At 38.0% G+C, this 22,591-nt stretch overlaps 1 protein-coding gene across 1 annotated transcript in view; it reads left to right on the top strand.

Moving 5' to 3' along the window:
• The window catches only part of rapgef5a (Rap guanine nucleotide exchange factor (GEF) 5a), a 41,931-nt gene that overhangs the window by 12,265 nt on the left and 7,075 nt on the right, over window positions 1-22,591 (top strand). The window contains exons 6-13 of the mRNA XM_087787672.1: window positions 5,558-5,639; window positions 6,020-6,068; window positions 7,442-7,515; window positions 10,119-10,292; window positions 18,221-18,366; window positions 19,147-19,247; window positions 22,127-22,205; window positions 22,408-22,552. Coding sequence (XP_087643798.1) covers window positions 5,558-5,639; window positions 6,020-6,068; window positions 7,442-7,515; window positions 10,119-10,292; window positions 18,221-18,366; window positions 19,147-19,247; window positions 22,127-22,205; window positions 22,408-22,552 — 850 coding nt within the window. The remainder of the gene's footprint in view (window positions 1-5,557; window positions 5,640-6,019; window positions 6,069-7,441; window positions 7,516-10,118; window positions 10,293-18,220; window positions 18,367-19,146; window positions 19,248-22,126; window positions 22,206-22,407; window positions 22,553-22,591) is intronic.

Below are 22,591 nucleotides of genomic sequence, written 5' to 3'. Positions count from 1 at the left end.
GTCCCTGAATTAAGAGTAGTGTCTTTAAAGTCACTTAACATAAAATAGATTTACTTATATTTGTGTATTATATACCATTTTTTCACAATGGTTTGCTTGTAGTAAAACAAGAATGCATACAACAGTTTTTATAAGTGCCAAAAATACTAATTTGCCCACTGACCTTAGATCAATTTTGACCGATTTTGGTCAAGTGTCCTCATCAGGGAAAGAACGAATAAAATGGATGACATTTTTTCATATTTTGGCACGTTTGAAACTTAAGAAAGAGATTAAATTAACCTTCCTACATCCCAACACCAAATGTGTTATCCACATACATATACGCTATATAACTAAAAATGACTTACTTAGTTACTTACATGTGATGTTAGATTAGCCAGTAGGTGCTGCTGGAAGTACAGTTTGCTCAAAATGTTAGATTCTCTACACAAACTGAATTTCAAACGTGGAAACATGTAGCTTTAGTTTTTCATTTTTGTTTGTATGCCGAGCGCCATCTATAACCGCGCAATTTCTAGCTCAGCTTTATTGCCGTGTCAGCATCATGGGATTTGTCTGAGGCCGTCAAAAGTTTCACCAAGTGCGAGACTCGGTTGAGAAACTAATCTTCGCTGACCTGGAGAGTGAGCCGGGTCCTCTGAGGAAAAGGTCCGAGGCGAAGCGCCATTGTTCCATGTTAGACTCCTCATTGAGGTCATTTGTCTGTCGGGTATCCGCGGCGAGAAGTGACAAGCGTTCATACACGGACACTGTCCTCCCGACACACGCAGACTTCGCTGCTCCCGAGTGCACCATTCCTGCTGAAACTGCTAGTGAACTCAATCTGTCACTCAGAGAAATGGAGAGGGAGATTGCTGTTGCTGATGATGGAGGAAGTGGATTCAACTCAGCCGTGTCAGCGTTTGTGCACTCACTTAAAAACGTGCATTTTCAGATACTTCTTATGGAGCAAGAGAGTGAAGAGAAATAAAAAAAGTTTTTTTTAACCCAACCTTTTTTGCACCAGAGAACATTTTCAATTTCACCCACTGATGTTTGGATAAAATGTAAACTACAGTTCACCATAATGCTGAATGGGCGAGTTACTCTGCAACATGATTTTTTGTTTCTCTCTATAAAGGAAATTGTGCCTTTTTGACACAAAACGAGATGACGAAGTTGAATAAACAAGCTTTGTGAGCACCGTGAGTATAGTTGCTGATGTAGAAACCCCTGATTCTTGATTCAAAACATGAATCAACCAGTTAACGTGGAGGGAAACAGCTGCGATGTAGATGTGAAGAGTCCAGCCGCAGAATCCTCTGAGGCTGTTGTACATCTTGTGCATGTGAATGCGTCCTGAAGCTGCTGGAGGAGACGGAGAGGAGCTGTGAGGTTCTCGGCTGTCACTGATCCGCAACATGTTTAAGTGGCTTGAGCTTATAATCCGTGTTACATGCAGCTTTTTCCCATTTCACCTGAGGATATAAATAGAGGGAGTACACACCAGACATGTTTATATCAACACCCTGAAGGTACATTTTTCTGGTTTTAAATAACGCTTCACTCTGACCATGGCCATTTCTTTCTTCTTTTTAAAAATGAACCTTTAGGGCCAAACTTATCCCCGACATCTGAATCTAGCAAATCTTAAGTACCAAGGTTTTCTCTGTGGGATTATTTTTTATTTCTTATTCTTCCCTTTTTATGCAATTAGTATTTTGATTTTTTTCTATTTCTTATCTATCACCTTTCTTGGCATATAGTCTTTTAGTAGATTTTATTCAAAAAAAATTTGATGGTGAGTTTTTGATGTAACAATAGTGCTTTAAAATTAATTTGGACATTTTCTTGTTTAAGAAAACTTTTTTCAAATGACTCCACAAAATTATCCTATAATTGCTTTTTACATCTCAAAACGGCAAGAAAGAGATGTTCTGCAGCATTTGGGGATTTTATTGAATTAAAGTTATAAATGATTTCAAGCGTGAACAATACTGACAGTTTAATAACTTATAAATACACAATAATGGTCCACTGAAGACTTCTGAATGTGTCTAAGCAACAAAGTAAAATTCAATTGTCATTCCTTTCAAATCATTCCAATTTATTTTCAATTAAATGCACTTTTATTGTCCTCCTCTGGTCTGCCTCGCTCACCTTAGTGTGGCGAGTGTGTAAGAGCAGCAGCTGCATATAGAGTGCTTCTTAGTGGAGCAGAAGCCATTAAAATGTAACTATCTGAAGACGCCCTGCAGTACAAGTCATTACGATGCTTTATTTACAGCTCTGAGTGTCTGTGGAACTTCAGGGACATGCTATTGAGGTTCTGAAAGGCTTACAACAAAGTAGGATTTTAAATGCTAATTATAAAAACCACACAAACATCTTGTTGCTGTCATTTATTTAGTCATTTATTCGCTGCATTATTTACTGAAAAAGCCTCTTATTATTGGGAAGAATGTTGGTCTTTATAAATGTTTTCATGACTCATTATACACCCTTTTCATGCTGTTAACACATGTTGTATAACTAACACTTGAATTATGAAACTAGCAGCGTCTACTACTTATTTAGACATTTTATTCTACAAAGCTTCTAATTTTTAGGTGATTACATTTTAATACAAGGCCACAAACCAAATCAATTGTCAAATTTAATATTTTGATAGATTATTAAACTTCTAATGATGTTGCGTTGGATACCATGTTCTTCCTCAAGTAACAAAAGAAACGATAAACATTGTGAGTAAATCCTTTAGAATTTTATTCAACCACAGCAGTAATATTGGCATCATTGGCATTGCTAATGATAGGATCTTGTTTTAGCCTCTAACAAGATACTTTAAAATGACAGCATGTATGCTGGAAACCTTCAGATGGTACAGTGAATAAATCAACAATATTACTTGGAAAGAAGAAGACAGAAAAGTCATATCATCAGTTTTAAACGCTCTGTTTTCACTTTCCTCTTTGACGTTGCTTTTTAGTTTCCCATCATAGCAATCCGCTAAGAAGTTATGTCTTTGTTTCTGTAGTTATCCAGCGAAAAGTTTGACACATCAACATTGAATCATCTATGATGGACAGATCTTCTTGATTTTCTAAAAGTTTTTTGTTACAGTTGTGTGTACATTGTGTATTCGTTTTTTATGTGTTTGGTGATTGGTGTGTTGCAGTTGACATATTCTTAACCATTATTTCAGCGATTGTGAATATGTGAAATAATTTCAAATCAAGAAAGTGAAAATTTAAATGGCGTTTGAGTTATATTGTAGAGATGAGGACAGGTTTTTGCAGAAAACGTTCTACATATTTAACATTTTGGACATGGTGTAGCACTTTGCCGTGGGTGGAGAACGTGATGACAATATGCCTCTGGGATTTTCCGGGTTATATAAGATGATTTTGTGGGATATAAAACCTGATTAAAGCAGGAGTCTTGCATCTCGAATGTGTGTAGGAATCATGTTAATCCTCCATCAGTGCAGCTCTCTGCTGCCTAATGGTAAGTGACACGCCTCCCACTGGGCCTCTTCTCCTGCTCCACTCCAGCTCCGCTTCATTATGGCTCCTGGTGAGTCACCAAATTACCAAATAAATGTAGCGTGATGACATCTCATTTATATTCACTTACGGCTGTTATTAAAAATGACAAATTGGGCCAAAACCCATCGGATTCCTGATGTGCTTTCTGCGCCTGCCATTAGTTGATACACTAGCTGGAGCAGGCCAGAGTTTATTTCAATGTTTGCTTTCTAAACTATTACACGGCAGACCAAGCCCATTTGTCCTGCTATGTAGTGCGAAATGTGAAATTTCTAAATTGTGTAGTTGGATCTTTTTCAGTGCCGGTCTTGCACAAAAGAAGAATAGAAAAATGAACCAAGCATTGTTGCTTAAACTACTAATCTGGTCAGTGTGGAGTTGCCATGGTAACCTGTTTTGAGTATCAGTTAAAGCATACAAATGTGAAAGATGTTCCAATCAAGAGCACATGTCATATAATTATTGAAAGTATTATTATTATTATTATTATATTTCAAGCATATTTTCCTAAATATTTTTCATTAGTAAGATACTGTGTCTGTCAATTAATAAACCATTGTTTTACAGAATTCATGATCAAAGACAATATTATAGTCTTAGCCTTATAAAATAAAGTAACATTCTGATGTAAAACCTGCAGTTTAGTTACCTGTATTTCTCACACCACACTTGTGTAAAAGCATGGACAAAAATATAAAATGGCTGCACAACGGGACTGAAATAATAACTTTTTACAGGTTAAATCCAACGTGGTTCGCTGCCTAAATCTCCTGAATTGTTTGAAGCTAAATCTTTGCTATCAGACTTTGAATGTGAATTTCAAACACTAATTTACAGCATCAAAATTAATCTTTGAATTTCAAATAAAACATCCAATTTTATGCCCTGTTCATTTTTCAATGCGTGAATAAATTCAGTATGTAAAATGCAATTACTGTTAGAATAAATCAGTTTGAATCATTAAATGTAAAAAAATAAATACACAAAATGAAATGTAAAAAAAGGTTCAATGAAAATTATTAAATGTAAGAAAAAAATCATCCATGTAAACAATGTGAAAAAATTCATTGTAAGAAATTCATATTAAAAGTCTGATGACAAAGATTGACTTCCATACACTTGAGCGTTTATCTTGTCAATGCCTGTGATTGATGAACTTTAGATTTACATGGTTCAGGATTCCTAGAAGGAACATGTGTTATGTTCTCATTCTATATGGTTCAAAGGTTCATATCAAAAGTAATTATCTTGTTTTTTCTATCTCGACGTGAACGCTTCGACGAACCCACAGTTCATTTGCATGCAGGGAAATGACGGTGTGCGACACGTGTCATTGAGGCATGTTCTGTATAATAATGTGGTTTCAACCATTCTGCTGTATGCAAGTTCATTAAGGAAAGTGTAGAACTTTATGAAGGATTCATATTACAAGAGGAACTTGTTAACCAGCATGAGGAAGAAGAATGTTCAAGTTCACGTTTTTTATTTGTCAAATATACTTTATGTAGGACATGAATTTTCAGTCCTCTCAGACCCACGGTGCAAAAACAGACAGAAAATAACTAAACTTCTAAAGGTAGAACGGACATTAAATAAAACAGTCTACAGGACAAAACAATCTACTGGACTTATATTAAACATAATATACAGAATGTGTCGACTATATTCACTTTTATGTAGCAGCGAGGATCATGTTGATTATTACTTATCTGTCATTTTCCCCCCGTAACACTTCTGTCAGTAGGTGTGGTAAATCCTTCACGAATATCTGAGTTCTTTTTAAATAAATTACCATGAGTCGTGGTGTCAATTTTAAGAGGTACAAACACACTCAACACATTAAATAATGTTGTTTATTTTTGTGCCCAACCAAAATAGAAACACATGAAAAATGTAGTTAACCACTTTTGAACCAGGGGTCAGTCAAGAGACACTTTTGACTTGTGCAGTCAGTGAACCAAGCTCAGCATGGTAAATAATTCTCTTTGTGTGTGTGTGTGTGTGTGTGTGTATGTGTGTCTTTCAAGGTCGGAGGAGGACTCTGAAGGCAACAGGGACATCTGTAGTGAGATCCTCCAGATGAAGGCTCTCGAGAGACTCACTTCCACGGTCAGTGGGTTCTCGTTTGTTCAAGGATGCTCAGTGATCTTCTCTATCACCTCTTCCATTAAACTTTAATTGAGCTTGAATATATACAGTACATGTCCAGATATCATGTGCGGTGGCTGATGGTATTGTATGATCGTGGCTGACAAATACTTCTGTTCAGGAGACCTCACTTCATACCTCCCAATAAGGGATTATTATTTTCATGTTTCGTTTTTATTTTGCTTTGCACTTTGACCTCGTTGCTCTCGGCTCTTCCTTTTTTATTTGATTGTCCCCGAAACATTCAACTCTATAATCCTCTCGCTCGTATTACAGTTTTGTTTATAGGTCGGCACGAATTGTATCTTTCTGCAACATCATGTTCTGCTTTTCTTCGGCAGGTACAAAGTGAGTTGGCGGCTGCTCTCGCCAGAAAGACTCGCAAAGCGTGTAAGTAAATTTGACCTGTGTTTATTTGCATGTGTGTGTGTGTGTGTGTGTGTGTTCTTTACCTGAATACAATTATCATTGTAGAGTCAGAACCATTAAAATGCTGTTGACATGAAAGTTCTTAAACTCTCAGACATTCACTAAAATTGATAGTTCCTCATCATATATGCTTTAATCATCATTATTATTTTCTATATACAAACAAACAACAGCAGTTTCATCCATAGCTACTATTCAAATTCACAATAAGGATTTCCTCCATTCACACAACACACATTGCATTCTGTATCGGGGTCATGGCTGGGTTGAATCTATCCTAGCTGGTTAGAGCAAGAGGAGAGGGACACCCTAAACAGGAGGCCAGCCTGTCACCAGGCACCGAGTATCTATCAAGACCTTACAAACACACTCACACCAACAGTGAACTTAGAGTACTAATTAACCTGTTTTCTGGACTGTTGGAGGAAACTGGAGAGCCCAGAGTAAACCAATGCTAACACGTGGAGTAAGCAATGGTGATTAAAATCATACTTGTTTACATTAATATACAGTATAGCATACAGCAGTGTAATGTTGTTTGAGATATTTAATTCTATTTTAATGACTTTGTAATGTTGACAATAACATGAATGAACAAATTATTACATTTTTCATTGTCAGGCAATGAAGAACTAGTCATTTTTATATTTGGATAATATTCACTATTAGATCTATTTAAATGTATTCGTATCGAAAAATTACTTGGTTTACCTTTGACTTTGACAATTTTAACTTCATTATCCTCAGGATTTTAATTAAAGACTTTCTTTTAATAATTTTACATTTTTTGGACAATTTATAATGAATGCATGTATATCTATCATTAAACTATATATACAATTAAAATAAAAAAAACATATTAACACCTTTATTACTGCATTTTATTGTTTCACTTTCATTGGTTTTTAAATCAGAAGAACATACAAAGTCACACAGGAAGAAAAAGGTAGCAGTTAAAACCTCCGCCACCACACGCGCTTGGAATATAAGAGTATCAAGGAAGAAAATGCAGCTAACTGGCAGAAACCCTGATAGAACCAGACTCTGGCGGGCAGACTGAAACTCTCAAATGATAAAACGGAATGATTAAATTGATGTATCGAACATATCTAGAGACAGGGTCATGTATGGCTGAAGTTGAATGAGAAAAACAAAAACAATCATCCATTCAAACATAATCCATCATTGCTCGTACCATATTCATTTGTGTACCAGATGACTACAAGACTTCCATCTCCATCCAACAGCTACTCTGCCTGTTCAACAAAATGTATAGCAAAAGTAGTAATAATTATCGAGTACTTCATAAAGTTGAGCTTCATTTTGATTTGCAGTATCAGAGCAGGACTCTGAGACGACGGAGACAAACCAGGAGGAGCTTCGGACGCCCAGCGAAGAGAGCAGCCCGGTAAGACCACGTTAAATTACTGTACACGGAAAAAAATATATATATATATTAATGTTTGACTGATAGTGGAGAAGAGCATCCCTTCACAGATCTGCTTAGTAAGCATTTAAACGGGTCGAGATGCAGTGAAACTGCTGGGATTGGACATCATTAAAGGCTGAACATATTACTGTCTAACATCAGCATAGTCAACTTTCTCAAGCAGTTTGACCTTTCCAGTAGAATTCTGAGCAGCATTAGTCAGACCAGACAATGATAGAGGATGCAGAGGTAAAAAAAAACATAAAACAGAAGGTCAACTTTAAATTTCAAATCGCTCACGTCAAACATAATCCAAAGTTAATATCGCGTCCCGCGAACAGCTGGAGAAGGTTATCGACTGTGAGTTGTTGAGATGATGAATGTGAATAAGGGGGTCAACACATGCAGCAGTGGGTGGTGCGCTTGTTTTCTGTCACCACCTCCATAAAACGGAAATTTCCTTTTCCTACATCAATAATTTATCCCGGCTGATCACTCCAGGGAGATGGCGAGGGAGAGGAAAATGTCATCTTTTAAACATTTGCTCGCTCTGCGCTTAGCATCTACCCGGTAGCCAGAAAATGTCAAAAACATGAATTTCTATGAAGCTGGAGTGAAGATTAATTCATGGATCTTCCTGTTGATGGATCACCTTCGATTATCATGTAGGATCCCCATGAGTAAAAGAAAAGTGCATTTTTATATCCATTCTTTACCAAGTGTTGCCTGGTGAATTGATTTTTTGGACAAATAAAGATACAATAATGAGAAAAAAAGAAAGATGGCGATATAAAAAAACTTTATTATAAGAAGTTTGTCATTATTAGCAAACTTAAAAAAAATAATTATATGAATTAAACTTAATCCAACACGTAGCATTTTTAGACTTTATTTAGCTGTATATAGCAACTGTATATCAAGATGGGAAGCAGGAGAGTCGGCCTTGCAAAACAAGTTTATCTCTACGTTTTTCTTCTGCGTCCAGGATGTTCAAACTGCTGGAAATGGCGAAGGACAAATTAATCTAAAATCCTGTGGTTAATAAACACAATGTTTATCCCAGAGCAAAACAAATACTATTAAAACCATTTTAAGATGAATTTGACAAACTAGAGAGAAAAGGATTTGATTTTATAAAATGAAAATTGGAGACTCATATTATTCCTAATTCAATGTTTAGCTCAGAGGCTCCGGTCAGGCCAGGTGTGGCCCTGGAGTCGCCCCGTGGTCTGACTCCATGTTGACCTCCATCAGATGTGTGCAGCGTGGGATAGTCCAGCTCACAGGAAGGGTTACACAACTCGTAGCGAGACGATATGCCCAGCCTCTCTTTCTCCCGAGGAAAATAAACAAGCGCTGCTTCCTGCCACTGTTGATAAGAATCGTACTCGCAGCCCACCAGAGAAAGCCAGAGGCCATTTTTCTGTCACCAGGTCTTTCGGGGAAACTCTACTTTCATTTCATCAGAAATCTGTTCGTCCTCTGTCGGTTTCTGTCCCACGTTCTAGCAACACTTCAATAGACCATTTATATTACTCATCGCTTGTTTGCATTAATATTCAGTATATTGTAAAGCAGTGCTGTGTTATCTGAGATATTAAATTGTATTTTAATGACTTTGAGATTATGTCAATACATGTTTATAACAAGTCATATATATTAAATAATCTCTAATATAATATATTTACCTTCATTATCCTCAGATTTATATTTAATTATTTATTAATTTTCTTTATATTCTTTTTTTTAATGATTCGTATTCAACATTCATTTATATTGATCATTAACCTATAAATATAATATTAAAATATTTTTTTAGTTGGATTTTTTAAAATCTTTATTACTGCATTTCATTGTTTTCCTAGGTAAATGCTTATTTTCATTTGTTTTGAAAGCATGTTTATGTTATTAAAAAAAAAAATTATATACCAAATAAAAATGTGATCACCTTAACACAAGTACACACAATTACTGCATTAACTCACGTACAAACGCTTGTCATCAATGTGTTTTATAAACTCTGAACTTTAATATTACATTGATATTAAATATACAAAATAATTGTATTTTATAAATAATTTTAAAAGTCATTCATTCACAGTGATATATATAATATATCAGGTGAAATTAAAAAGAGCCGCCTCCACATGTGTAATTATCCACACATGTACAGAGAACACTTCAGCCGGGCCGGTACAACGGTTGACTTTGGACCACAGAAGGGGAGGAGACAGCAGAACACACACATTTCCAACACACCCACTTCCACTAATCACAAACTCCCTCTCTGCCAGAGTTGTGCTGACACGGAGATGTCAGACCGGGCTCACAGAGGGAAACGTGCAACAGATCGCTGGATTAACAGAAGAATTAATCAAGTTTATGAAGAATAAGGAGGATTTAGAGAAGGGGATCTGATTCGGACCTAACAGGATTATAATCTAATGGTTCTGGATTATGCCCTGACAGCTTGTCTTGGGCAAGAAACCTTGAACCTTCTTGACTTCCATCCCTCCGAGACACCGTCCAAAATGTCCTGGGACTGCGGCCTGAGATACATCTTCATGCCTCCTGTGTTGCAGCTGGGCGGGGTGTGCACTCTGCGTGGGGGCCACGGCAGCGGTGGTGTGGGGACCATGTGTGGACGCGAGGATCTGACCAGCAGGCTGGGTTTGGAGGCCGTCCAGCGCCTGGCCAAAGACGGCTGCAGGCTGCTGCAGAACCACAACTACCGGCTGCCGGACAGAAACCAGGCGGTGAGTTTTGAAGTCTGATGAATATTTGATGTGATTCGATCAAGCAAAGTGATTCTGCTGATGTCAGGCGGTCACTGACTCGTCCTGACCACAGAGCTCTGGTCACACAGTCAGAGTGAGTAGAAAGTCTTGGACGTCACATTGTGGTGGAGGTCACCTCAAGTCAGAGGTGGTGTGACTGTCACAAAAACAGCATAAGAGAGCGCATACTTCTGCCAAGGAGCTCATTGTACTCCGTTTTAAAATGTAAACTTTACATGTTTTGCTAGTGTTTAGCAGAGCTGTGTTTGTGAGCAGCAGCAGTGAGAGGCCATACAAGTGACATGACAAAACCCTCCTAAGTCCAGTTGTGTTTTTTACATTAAGGCAGTGTTTAGTTGTATCCCTTCAAAATGAGTGAGAAACTAAAAAGGCCCCAACTTGGATGCCCCTCGGGCTAACTTGGTGAAGCACCGTCTCAGGGACTTCTTGGAACCATCTTGGACAGACTTGGTGGCACATTTATGAGCAGCCTCTGTAGCCATTGGACTACAGTCACACTTCCTAATGGAACTGGTGTCCAGCTCCTCTAGGGACTTGTTTTCACCATCAATGATGAACCTGTTCGGACACTCGATCATAGCACACTTGGTGTGACAGCTGGGGACTTTCTGAGGGACCTAAATGAAGAAGTAGTCAGGAAAACATACTGATGATGGACTTGGAGATCCTGACAAAGCAAAACTACCAAAAGAGTTGAAGTGAAACTTGGTGATGGGCTAATGAGCAGGTTCTAAGACAGTCTAGCTCAAGGGTAGGTAATTACACTCCCTTATACTATATACTGCGAGTGTTGTGAGAGAAGAAAGAGAATAGAAAGTTGGAACCTTAAAATAGCATTTATATGATGAGATGGGAAAACAAAACAAAAAAACAGAAGAAAAAAAGAAATTGAAAAAGAGAATCACAGCACATAGTGATTTCCAATGGACAGTATTCAACTTCATATATGTCTTTTTAAAGAAGAAATGCAACACTTAAGTTTAGTTTTCCCTCTTATCTGGCAGAGCTTTTAAACCACCAGGTCCTTCCCTGTTCCTAGACCAGTCTGCTTCTTCCTCAAGACTAAAATAGAGTTGAGGGCTTTCTCAGTTTGTGATCTTCACTTGCATCCACCAAATAAATGTAAAAAGCATAAGACAGTTTTACTCTTTTGACCAAGCAAACAGCTGATCATATTTCTTTCTGCTATTTTAACCCTTAAATATCCTTAGATTTTATATGTTTCTGCTATTTTAACCCTTAAATATCCTTAGATTTTATATGTTTTAAGTGTTTTTTTGTAATTTATTTATTGATTGTTTTGTCTAGTCACTTAGTGACCAATGTGTTCTGTTTTTAATTGCTTTATGAATAAAATGGCATGTTAAATTAGTATAGTTATTTTGATTTATTTTCTATTTATTTTAAAGTACTATACATTTTCCTCAAATTACTACTTAAAAAACCAAATACCAAGAGCAGGATTTAACAATGCATGAATACAGTCAAAGGGCCCGAATGTGGCCCCCAGACCACACTTTCCTCAGTTGAGACAGCTGGACAGGAGATGAAATAAGAAGAGTCAGACACTAAGTGGATCATTCACAAGGAAGGAAATGTTTATTCTGGATTGACATCAATGTCCTTGACAGCGCGATCACCATGTTTCTTCAAGCACCAGTTTTCCACCCAGTCAAGTGCGTAGGTGTTAATAATTGTGTAGACCACTGCAATTTCTTAGAAAATGACACACTGTGTGCGTGTCTGTGCATCCTCACGCTATTGTGTGTGTGTGTGTCTTCATGTGCAGCCGAGTCCTGGGCAGGCTGAGTCAGTGTGCGCACATAATTAGCAGGGTGTTAGTGAAGCGATGTGCCGTGTAATCTCACTCCCGCGTACACCTGAGGGCAGGAAATCAAGCGGAGAGGAGTTGTGCTTCACCGACGGAATGTTTTTCTCTGCGTCTTCGAGTCGTACACATGATCAGAAGATTAATATTTATGCTTGTTTCACCAAAGGTACATCACAGTTGTACATTTTTTTTGGAGTCAAAATACTGAACAGACAACAACAGACTGGATTATGACGCAATAGAGGAGGGTCTTTGTTTCAGTTTCGCTGGACCCACATAATAAAACTGTATTTATATGACTGATCATAGTCTATTTGAACAAGTATCGAATAAAAGAAGAAATCCCTTCAACACTTAGAGGTAGAGAAGCATGTTTAACTGTCAATAAAATATATTATGAGATTCATGACAATTGTTTGATGGCCCCCTAAGACTCAACTCTTAACCTGGTTGTCATGGCGATCTCCTTAGAGTGAGTGATAGGCTCAGACGGAGCACTGTGGCTGTTTCCATAGCGATGTTGTTCTCATGTGGAAGCAGTAGCTCTGCCCACTATTCAGCTATGATTGGATTTTAGACTTTGGCATCAGGACACATGTGAGACGCTCATTCTCGATTACAAATATCAGTCGTTTAAAGGCTGAGAAAATCACACTTTCTTATTAACTGTGTTATAGATGCATTGTGTGTTGGTATTGTTATCATTACTCCAGGAATCAGGCCCAGGCTTTGTCTCAGCCGCACACATGTGCTGGTGGAAATAGGGTGATAAAGAACTTCCTTTACCCTCTCTCCATGAGGTCCACCTTTCCTCTGTACAGTACGTCACTGTGTGTGTGTGTGTGTGTGTGTGTGTGTGTGTGTGTGTGTGTGTGTGTGTGTGTGTGTGTGTGTGTGTGTGTGTGTGTGTGTGTGTGTGTGTGTGTGTGTGTGTGTGTGTGTGTGTGTGTGTGTGTGTGTGTGTGTGTGTGTGTGTGTGTGTGTGTGTGTGTGTGTGTGTGTGTGTGTCGGAGAGGGATGTATGACCTTGTGAGAGAAGCACGTCTGCCATTTCCTTTTCTCTCTCCCCAAATCCGAATCTGTGAAGCAGAAAGTCTGCCCATTCTGAGGCAGAGTCCTGGCTTGAACCTGCTGAAGTGAAAGACAGAGTGTGTTTGGGAAACAGGAGGGAAGGGTGGAGAAGCGCTGCCGGTGCAGCTGGAAGGAAAGAGGCCGGGCGGAGTGGAAGGAAAAGGGAGTGACGCACCTGTTAACTGAGGATTACGAGCGTCGTCGGCTCATGCAATGATAAAGTTTTCCTCTCTCTGCCACTCCAAAGATGACTGAATAATTCAAAACACTTTCAAATAAGAAGGTTTTTACTTCTGGTTTTACAATGACCAATATATGATAGATTTGTTTAAGTAGAACAAACATGAGCTAATATTTCCTGTCTGTGATTGATTTGTAGCATCAATTCATGTTATAAATATGTAAACATGTCCTCATTGTTAAATTTTTTTATTAGTGAGTCATAAAGAAGATTAAAAAAAAATAATAATAATAATAAATATTATAGAACAGTGGTTCTCAACTAATCTGGCTTCAGGGCAAAAGCGAGGAAAATCATGAATAAATAAATACATTTCTTTCTTTAATACCTAAAGGGAAAACAAGTGGTTTGACCCGACATATAATACAATAATAATGTCATAACTACAGTAGGTAGGTATGTTTTAATACATACATTTAATACATTTGTGAGGTGTAAAAGTTCATTACATAAAAAAAAAGCTATTTATTGTTTATCTTGGCTGATGACACTAGTTAGTAAAACATCTTGATGTCCCACTTTTTAGTACCGACCGTCTTAGTGCTGGGCCAACTTGTTTATTTCATCTAAGTCAGTCGCCATTTACACTTTTTGTTCTTCAAGCAGACTTTTACTGTATATTCAAAATTCCATAATTCATGCAATTATCTTTCTTCTGCATGGATGTTATCTTCTGTTTATAGCTGAGCCTGGAACACTGCGTCCTAGTGGTCGGGCTGGCACTCAGCAGGTCACAAAATAAACCATCATTATGAGCTCATTTCAAACCACCGTCTGTTCAAAGGAAGCATAGAAAGATAGTTTCTCATTTATCTTGTTTCCTTAATGAGATTTTGGGACTGAGACAACATTTTGGGTGGTTCTGATTATGGGTGTGAGAAATAATTCATACAAAAATATATATATCAGTTTTTCACAATACTGTATCAACAGCACTGTGTCAATGTTTTTTTTGCTTTCAAATCATATTCATTCAATAGTTTATATTTTAATAAATCAATTAGATTTTGCATTTTTATTTACATGCAAACGTTCAGTGCTCATTTTTGTGTTGCAATTAAACATTCAGTGAGCAACCGCAGATGACTGAGGACAAGAGGATACTATACAGCCGGCTGAAGATGCTTTTAAGCTGTCTAGGAATATTTTGGCTTTCAGTTCTACTAATTAAACCAATAGAGAATCACAAGATCTCACTAAAGATCAGTGTCCTCTAAAATCGTTCAATAAATGATGCAAGTGTGATGAAATGTATTATATTGTGACCTGAATATATTGTGTAGAATTGTATTGTGAGATTAGTGTAAGTAAGTAAGTAAGTAAGTAATTCTTATTTGTATAGCGCTTTTCTAGACCAGGGTCACAAAGCGCTTAAACAATCAAAACAATATTCAATAAAGTATATACTTTAAAGATCAAGATAAAACTGAGAACACAACAGGAATTCCAGAAAATCAAGGAAAAGCCTGAACAAATAGAAACGTCTTAAGATGTTTCTTAAAGGAGTCAGTAGATCCATCAAGCGCAAAGAGAGAGGAAGATTGTTCCAAAGCTTAGGAGCAACAGCCTGAAAAGATTTCTCTCCTCTGGTTCTGAACCGTGTGCGTGGAACCATAAGTAGATTCTGATCCACAGACCTCAGAGCCCGAGCTGGGGTGTAAGGCTGGATCAGATCAGTGATGTAGATCACGATGTAGATGATGTAGAAGGAGGAGCCCTTGACCATGAATAGATCTGAAAGTAAGAACCAGGATTTTAAAGTTGATCCTAAAAGAAACTGGAAGCCAGTGAAGAGTTTTAAGGATCGGAGAAATGTGAGTTCTTCTACTTGAGCGGGTTATAATTCTCGCTGCAGAGTTCTGAATCAACTGCAGGCGAGACAGCTCCTTCTTGTTAAGACATGAAAACAAACTGTTACAATAGTCCAGACGAGAAGAAACAAGTGTATGACTTGCATGGTTAGCTTAAAAGCAAATAGCCTGTTAGGTAAAGCATCCGCTGGGGAAACAAAAATCAAAGTGAATTTATTTAGTTGTATTATTAGTTGTAGTATTGTAGGAACAGGTACAAACTTGTAGTTATTCGATGGTCTTCATTTATTCTCATCGACTGTAAACATCATATGAACAGGTTTATACTGCAACTGAACCCTCTAATAATGGTTTTCCTGGCTGTGATGATGATGATAATTGAATATGACAAACAAACCAGTTCTAGTCTATAAAGGTCTTCATCTACTTCATAATTAAGTTTCGTGATGTCTTTTATCACTTCTTCTCTTCCTAAAGTGCTTCTAGATTTCCTCCACGTTTTCTTTTGTTCCTGCTCTCTTCCCCTGTTGCATAACAGTGTGACCCCTCCTCATCAGACTGTCTGCTCTGTATATTTTGACTTTTCATGCCTCACATTCTTTCTCAGGACAAAGTCATGTTGTCGTAGGAGCTTCTGTTCGCTCCTGATCATCTTCTGCGTGTTATTCCTGCCTGCAGCTTCTTTCTTCTTCGCTTGTATAGATATTTCTGCAGAGGTTTTGTGTTGTTCCCGCTCGCTTTTGATCTTGTTTGTTTTGGTGTGTGTTACAGCGTCACCGCTCTTGGCTCGCTTGTTGTTCTTGGCGTTTGAGTAAAGAGGCTGAAATCCCAAGTTTGGGCTTTATTTAGCTGAGAAGTCTGGGTTGGAGCAGCAGAGTAATTGGTTACACAATACAATTCCTTTTTCGTCTAGATCGGGTGGTCATTACATAATAGAAGAGTTATTGACTTCATCATCAGTTAAGGCTGAGCTGTCAATGTTGTTTTAATTCACTTTAGCACAGTCAACACAACTCTGCTTATTTAATGAAAGCATATTTGATCCGAAATAAGACAAATAAATGATGCTTATATAGGGATACTATGTCAAAATATATTTTTTAGTTCTATACAAGGCAATTTTTCTTAAAATAAGATATAAACATTGAATTATGAAACAGAACAATTTTTTTTTCTTTTTGAAGTCTATATTCATAAATACAAGTAAAGTAGTATATCATGAAACGATTCTGGTAGTATTTGTGTCATTAATAAAAAAAAGCATGTTCACTAAGAAACATTTCACTTTTGTTAACAATAAAAAACAGACAACATATCAACTCATTTTCGTATTTTATATTTGTGGTTCTAATTCAATCTAATGACTTATTATTATATTATGAGTCTTTTAAAAAAAATATCCGTGTATATGAATCTTTGAATTAACTGCATTTTAGGTGGTCTGGATATAAAAAGCTTAAATCATTAATGTGATTGAATAGTTTGTTCATTTACTTTATTATATAAAATGTGTTTAAGTGCAGTCTGCTATCAACACTTTTCACTGTATAATATAGCAGTCATGAGGGTTGGTAGCAGACTGGAGTGGATTGTATATCAATGCAAGATGGCTGCAAACATCTGGACGAGAAACGCTTCTTAACTTATCTCCTCCTGCTTTGATCTCCTTTGCTGCTTCTTCTCCTCCCTGCCTGTGCTCTGTTTAGATCCCTGGTCCATCTGGAAATATTTAAGTATACTGTCACTCCAGGCATGTTGATAAGAGGGAATCAAGGGAAAACTTCTTAAATAACCAAACTTTTGATCTCGTCTCATGGTGTTTCCTCAGCTAATTCACAGATGGATGAGCGCTTCTTTTTTTTTTCTTCACATATTGACGCTAAACAAAACTTCCTTCTTTAAAAAAAATGGCTGTTTCACGTGCTGTAATGTGTAAACTCCAAGTGAAATGTAGAGATAAATCTTGGAAAAGTCTATGTGTCTATGTCAACCATAAGCACAGGAGGAGATGCAGATGCCATTGATGACTTTGTGTTGGCAATGGACTAAACAAATCATGAAAATAGGAGGTACATTTAATAAACAAATGACTTAAGGCAGACAAGCGAGTCAATTGAGGTTATTTGGAGGAATATGACATGGTTGCAACTTGTTAACATATTGCTTTTGTGTCATGTTTATTATTAAATGAACAGGAATGTAATCACGGTCCATTATTCTTCAAGACCACTATTATAGAGACCAAGACCAGACCAAGACCAAGACAAAACCAAGACAAATCTGACACTGTAGACAGTTGGGGCCGATATGATGCCAAGAAGATACAAAGACAGTTAAGACCAAGACAAATCCAAGGCATATCCAAGACCACATACCATTGGGTCCAAGAAAAGACCAAGACCATAGAACTTCAAAACCAAGACCATAGAACATCAAGACCAAGACCATAAACTGTCAAAAGAAATACCTTAGAAGAAAAATTGTACAATATAACGTTAAGACCAGGAAACTCCAAGACAAATCTAAGACATTTTGGACCAAGACAATACCAAAAAGATACCAAGACCATAGATGGTCTGGACCAAAACGATAACAAGACCATAGACCATTGGGACCAAGACAATATAAAGACCATAGATTCTCAAGAGCAGACCATCAAGACTGTAATAAGACCAGTACCTTTGAGACCAACAAGGTTCTTGAGAGCTACAACACTTAGAAAGACAGCTTTGGTGTCCGAGTAAAAGAATATAAAAACTTTGAACATACACCATCAACCTTGCAATGGTTCTTTCTGATGAGATGAGAAAGATTTTATAAGAACAAAACCCTTATGTTCAGTTCATTTTTCTGTATTGTATTGATGTTTTTAAGCCCTTTGTTGAACTACAACTGCCACAGCAGACTCTGTAAAGTATATCTTGTCTTTCAGGAGGCTCTTGGTCGAGTGTGTCTGAAGGAGCGCGGGCGAGATGTCTTGGTTTTGCGAAGAGTGACATCGTCCGTGACGTCGCCTTCAGAGCGACCATCACCGACATCATCCGGGGGAGGATCCAGAGAGGACGATGGCGATAGAAGGTTTGCACCCCCTAAATTAAACCATAGTGGCTCTCTTACGCTTTTTGTCTCCACCTAGATTCCACTCATAACCCCACAGTCTTATGCAAAGTGGTGTGTCCAGTGTGTGTGTGTGTGTGTGTGTCAATGATAATTGATGCTCTCGATCTTGGCACACAGCAGACAGCGAGCATAATGACCCATTTGTTTCAGGGTGAAGGAAAACCAAGATGACACTTCCTTCCTCAAACCGTGGCTTGCAAGAGAAATTGTGAACTGGTTGGTTTGTCGTGTGGTGAGAAATGTTGTTGTGTCTTTAAGTCATTGTGTGCCAAGACTTGAGGCAAAGAGCAGGGAGTGTCAGTGACAAGTTAAGTAGGTGTGTTTGTGTGCTCAGAGGGTTAGGAATCACCGGTGGCAGTCAGCTGCCTCTCAGCTCGACTCTTCTTGTCCACTGGAACGCAAGGCAAGGAATGTTTCCCGTCAAGAGGGTTGGAGGGGGGTGCTGGGGGTCTAGGGTTGGATGAAGATCGATACGAGTTGTGTAGCCATGAAGATGACCACATTGTCAGCCACACTTGCTGAGGCAGAGGAGGATGTAGACGAGGACGAAGATGTCAGCAGTTTGGAGGCAGACGGAAGTTGTTCAGTGATCCCGACTTTCGACGTTCCCTATTTCCGCTTCATCGATGATGATGATTATGATGATGAAGGACGGGAAAAGATTGAGGAGGAATTTAAGGAGAGACATCCAGTCTGGAGCTCAAATAAGGACCACTGTTGTGAATCTTCCACCTACAGGTATGTGGTGGTGTCTGGAACGCCGCTGAAGATCTTGGAGCATCTGCTCAGTGACTTGCGGTTAGACGACCAGAGGGGGGCGCCTGAGAGCAGAGAGAGCGGTGAGTAGCTTTTTTTCTATTACTATTGCGACTATTTTGATTAGTAACTGAAAAGTTTTGCCCCTCATCCTGATTTGGGGGTATTTTCTCTATCACATGCATCAATGGTTTCTCAAGAGACCGATGCTATAGTGTTTGTAAAGTAAATTCCTGTAACATGTCACAACACAACCTTAACCTTTTTCCTAAATGGTCTTAAATCCTGGAGGCTTGAACCTCCCCGTCATTATAGTTGTGATGTTGTTCAGTGAGCTGTCACGTTGTAAAAATGAGGAACAATCTGTGGTGAACTGCTCTAATGAGTTTAAGACTCCCTCAGGCTGTTCGGCATATTTTCAAAACGCTTTAATGTCGCTATTGGCTACATGCTTTGATACACTGCTTGTGTTATATTTTGAAATGGCAGATTCAAGAACACTGCAAGCAAACTTGTTGACCAAGTTTCAAGAAAAAAATCTTTATTCTCAATCAATAATCTCATTTTTTATCTGGTCATATTTCAGTAAGTACTGCCTTTTGGTGACTATTTGGTGATTCTCTTGATAAGTTCATCAACCTTTTATTTCTCTGTAAGAAGACATTTATATGTTAAAACCCACACATGCCCACCCATGCTGCCAGGTTTACCACAACTTTACTTTCCTTTGCTGCCATTTAAATCTCCCCCTCTCACCACTCTGCTGAGACCTGTGCTCCACATAACGGTGGTCAGATTGGTTGTGGCCTCTGTTATTTTTTGGCCCGGCCACATGGAACCAAACTGTTTTTGGGTCAAAAAACCTTTCACTACCTTAAACCCGAAGGGCTTTGACGTTTCTAGGTGTTCTGACCTGGTTTTAGGGATAATCTCAGCAGGTTTCACTTCAGAAGGTAGATGAAAAATTGTGTATTAAATGTTCTATATTATGTCTTTTTTTTAAATAAAAAAAAGCACTCTGGACTCTTTCTGACTCCCCTTGAACCTCTATGGAATATTAACAAACTTTTTCTTATAGTGCTATAAAATATATGACTTAAATCCTGATGCAGTATAATAACTTTGATTATTATGATGTACTGTGTATATATATATATATATATATATATATATATATATATTATATATTGTATTCATTGTATATTTCTTTGTTGTTTTCCTTTAACTTCTCTACCATTTCTAATAATTGTGTAATTGGTTGAGTAAGTGGGAAAATAAGTCGGAAAAGGGTAAGTGTATCTCGAAGTACTGTTGTACTAGGATACAAGCTTCAATTAAAATAAATTGTTCTTTTTAAATGGAACATATATCATTTAGGAGTTAAAAATGTATACATTTGAAGAAGAATCAGTCCTTCCTTAAAGACATGGAAGGTTTTTTACTATTTTGGTGTTTTCTTGAACATACTGTAAAGGGTACGAATACGATAAATGATTTTAAAATGTTTAAACTTTAAACTTTTCTTATACTGTAATGATGTGATCTGTCTATTTGTAATTTCAATACGCAGCAACAACAGATTAATACAGTATATATGTCAAAGTTATGCACAATAGCTAACAAATTTTGTACATATTGCATGGAAATCATTGGGCGGTTTGGTCCGGATGGTGCTGTTTTCCACACAGAGACATTTGTGTCCTCTGCTGAAGCTGGTGTCTGTTCTTTCTCAAGCTGTCCGTCAGACTCTCAGTATTTGCTGTTTCTGACTGTCCTCAGTAAGCCTGCGTAATATTTACAACAGCAACTGATATTTGCTCCCATTATGAACAACCAATGTTGGGTTGATTTTTATTGCTTGATAAAAGGGTGGCTGGAGATCAAATCGCTGTTGTGTGTTTAGTGAGTTGCAGGAAGCTCTGGTGTTCTGGGCGTGTTGTGTTGTTCTAGCAGTGCTGTAACGCATAAACATCCCTGTCTGTAGCTGATTTCATTCAGCAGACTCACAGTTTATCTCCAGTAAAGGATGTAAGAAAAAAGACAAAGTCCCCAAGGTCAGAGCTCAATGAGTTATTCATCAGCAGAGTGTGTGTCTGGTGTGTGTGTGTGAGAGAGAGCCTAACAGGGAGTCTGCTTGACTTTGTGTGTGCCAGCAGGCAAATGTAGAGGGCATATGTTGATGATGAAAAACAGATATTTATCATCTCTGTGGAGGGACGGCCAGTGTAGGAGGAGTGTTCAGTCGATGAAGTATGGAGGTTAAAGACAGGAGGAGCGAACATGTGAAGCAATATGATGAATTGAAAAGCAGGGAAACTGGTGTTTTTTTTCTTGTCAAGCAGAAGCAGCGGGAGTTCCCAGTGTTGTTGAACAGGATTTTGAGATAAGCTAAAACTGACTTGTTGAAAAAAAGACCAAAAAAAAAATGTTTTTATTTCTAAAGCGGAGGCGGTTGATCAAATATTAATGACATGGCCTCAGCTCAGGCTTCTATAATTGATTTCTTTGCTCTCTGCCCAACACAACCCTATTTGGGTCACACATTTTTCCGGGCAAAGACTACAACACACCCACTCGCGCATATGTTTTCAAAACAAAGCAGCATGACCACACATCTGCAGTGACGAGGTCTGCAATCATTGCAGCAGGAATTAAATTGAATGTATTAAAAAATAGTCATTAAATATATCGCTAAACATCTAAGCAAGTCTTGCCACTAATCCATGTTTTATTTATGGGAGAGTCAATAAATATCACTTTATAGCATAACAAATATCCCAGTTTATTATCATAAATCACAATTTATTTAGAGTTCTTGCAGGCAAAAGTAGTTGGTGTGCTGGGTTTGGTCCCCTGACCTTGTGTTTTAGATATCTACCCTATTAAGTTTTATTTATAAAAAATATATATATATTATTGGCAGGTAAATGTGACATAAAATGTTTTATTTTGTGTGTTTCAGAGATGCTGCTGGATGACTTCCTGTTGACCTATCTAGTGTTCATGTCCACCAGTGACCTCTGTCAGGCCCTTCTGGGACAATATCCTTATAAATACCATCACAATCGATCACACGTGGACACACACACACACACACACTATGACAATACTTTGCAATTGATTACATTACATGACAACCACTCACAAGAGTAACACACTCACTCACTCACTCCCAAAAACAGCATCAGTCCCACACGAACACAGATGTTTCATCATGAGTTGAGTGCCCTTGACTGCCCTCACCTATAGCAGTGGACGCAGCAGGGGCCAGGATGAAGGCAAGGACACCCTCTTCAGGAAGCGTAAGGTACTGCAGCTTGTGTCCCACTGGAGCAGACTGTACAAGGACTTCTTGAAGGAGGAGGAGCACGTCAGGAGCTTCATGAAGGTAAAAGCCTCTATTAGATCATTTCACTCACATCCTCGT

Source organism: Callionymus lyra, chromosome 3 (genome assembly GCF_982586985.1).
Source record: "Callionymus lyra chromosome 3, fCalLyr1.hap1.1, whole genome shotgun sequence".
Classification (NCBI taxonomy): domain Eukaryota; kingdom Metazoa; phylum Chordata; class Actinopteri; order Syngnathiformes; family Callionymidae; genus Callionymus; species Callionymus lyra.
The sequence above is the reverse complement of the archived record's forward strand: the minus strand, read 5'-3'. Positions and strand labels throughout refer to the sequence as shown.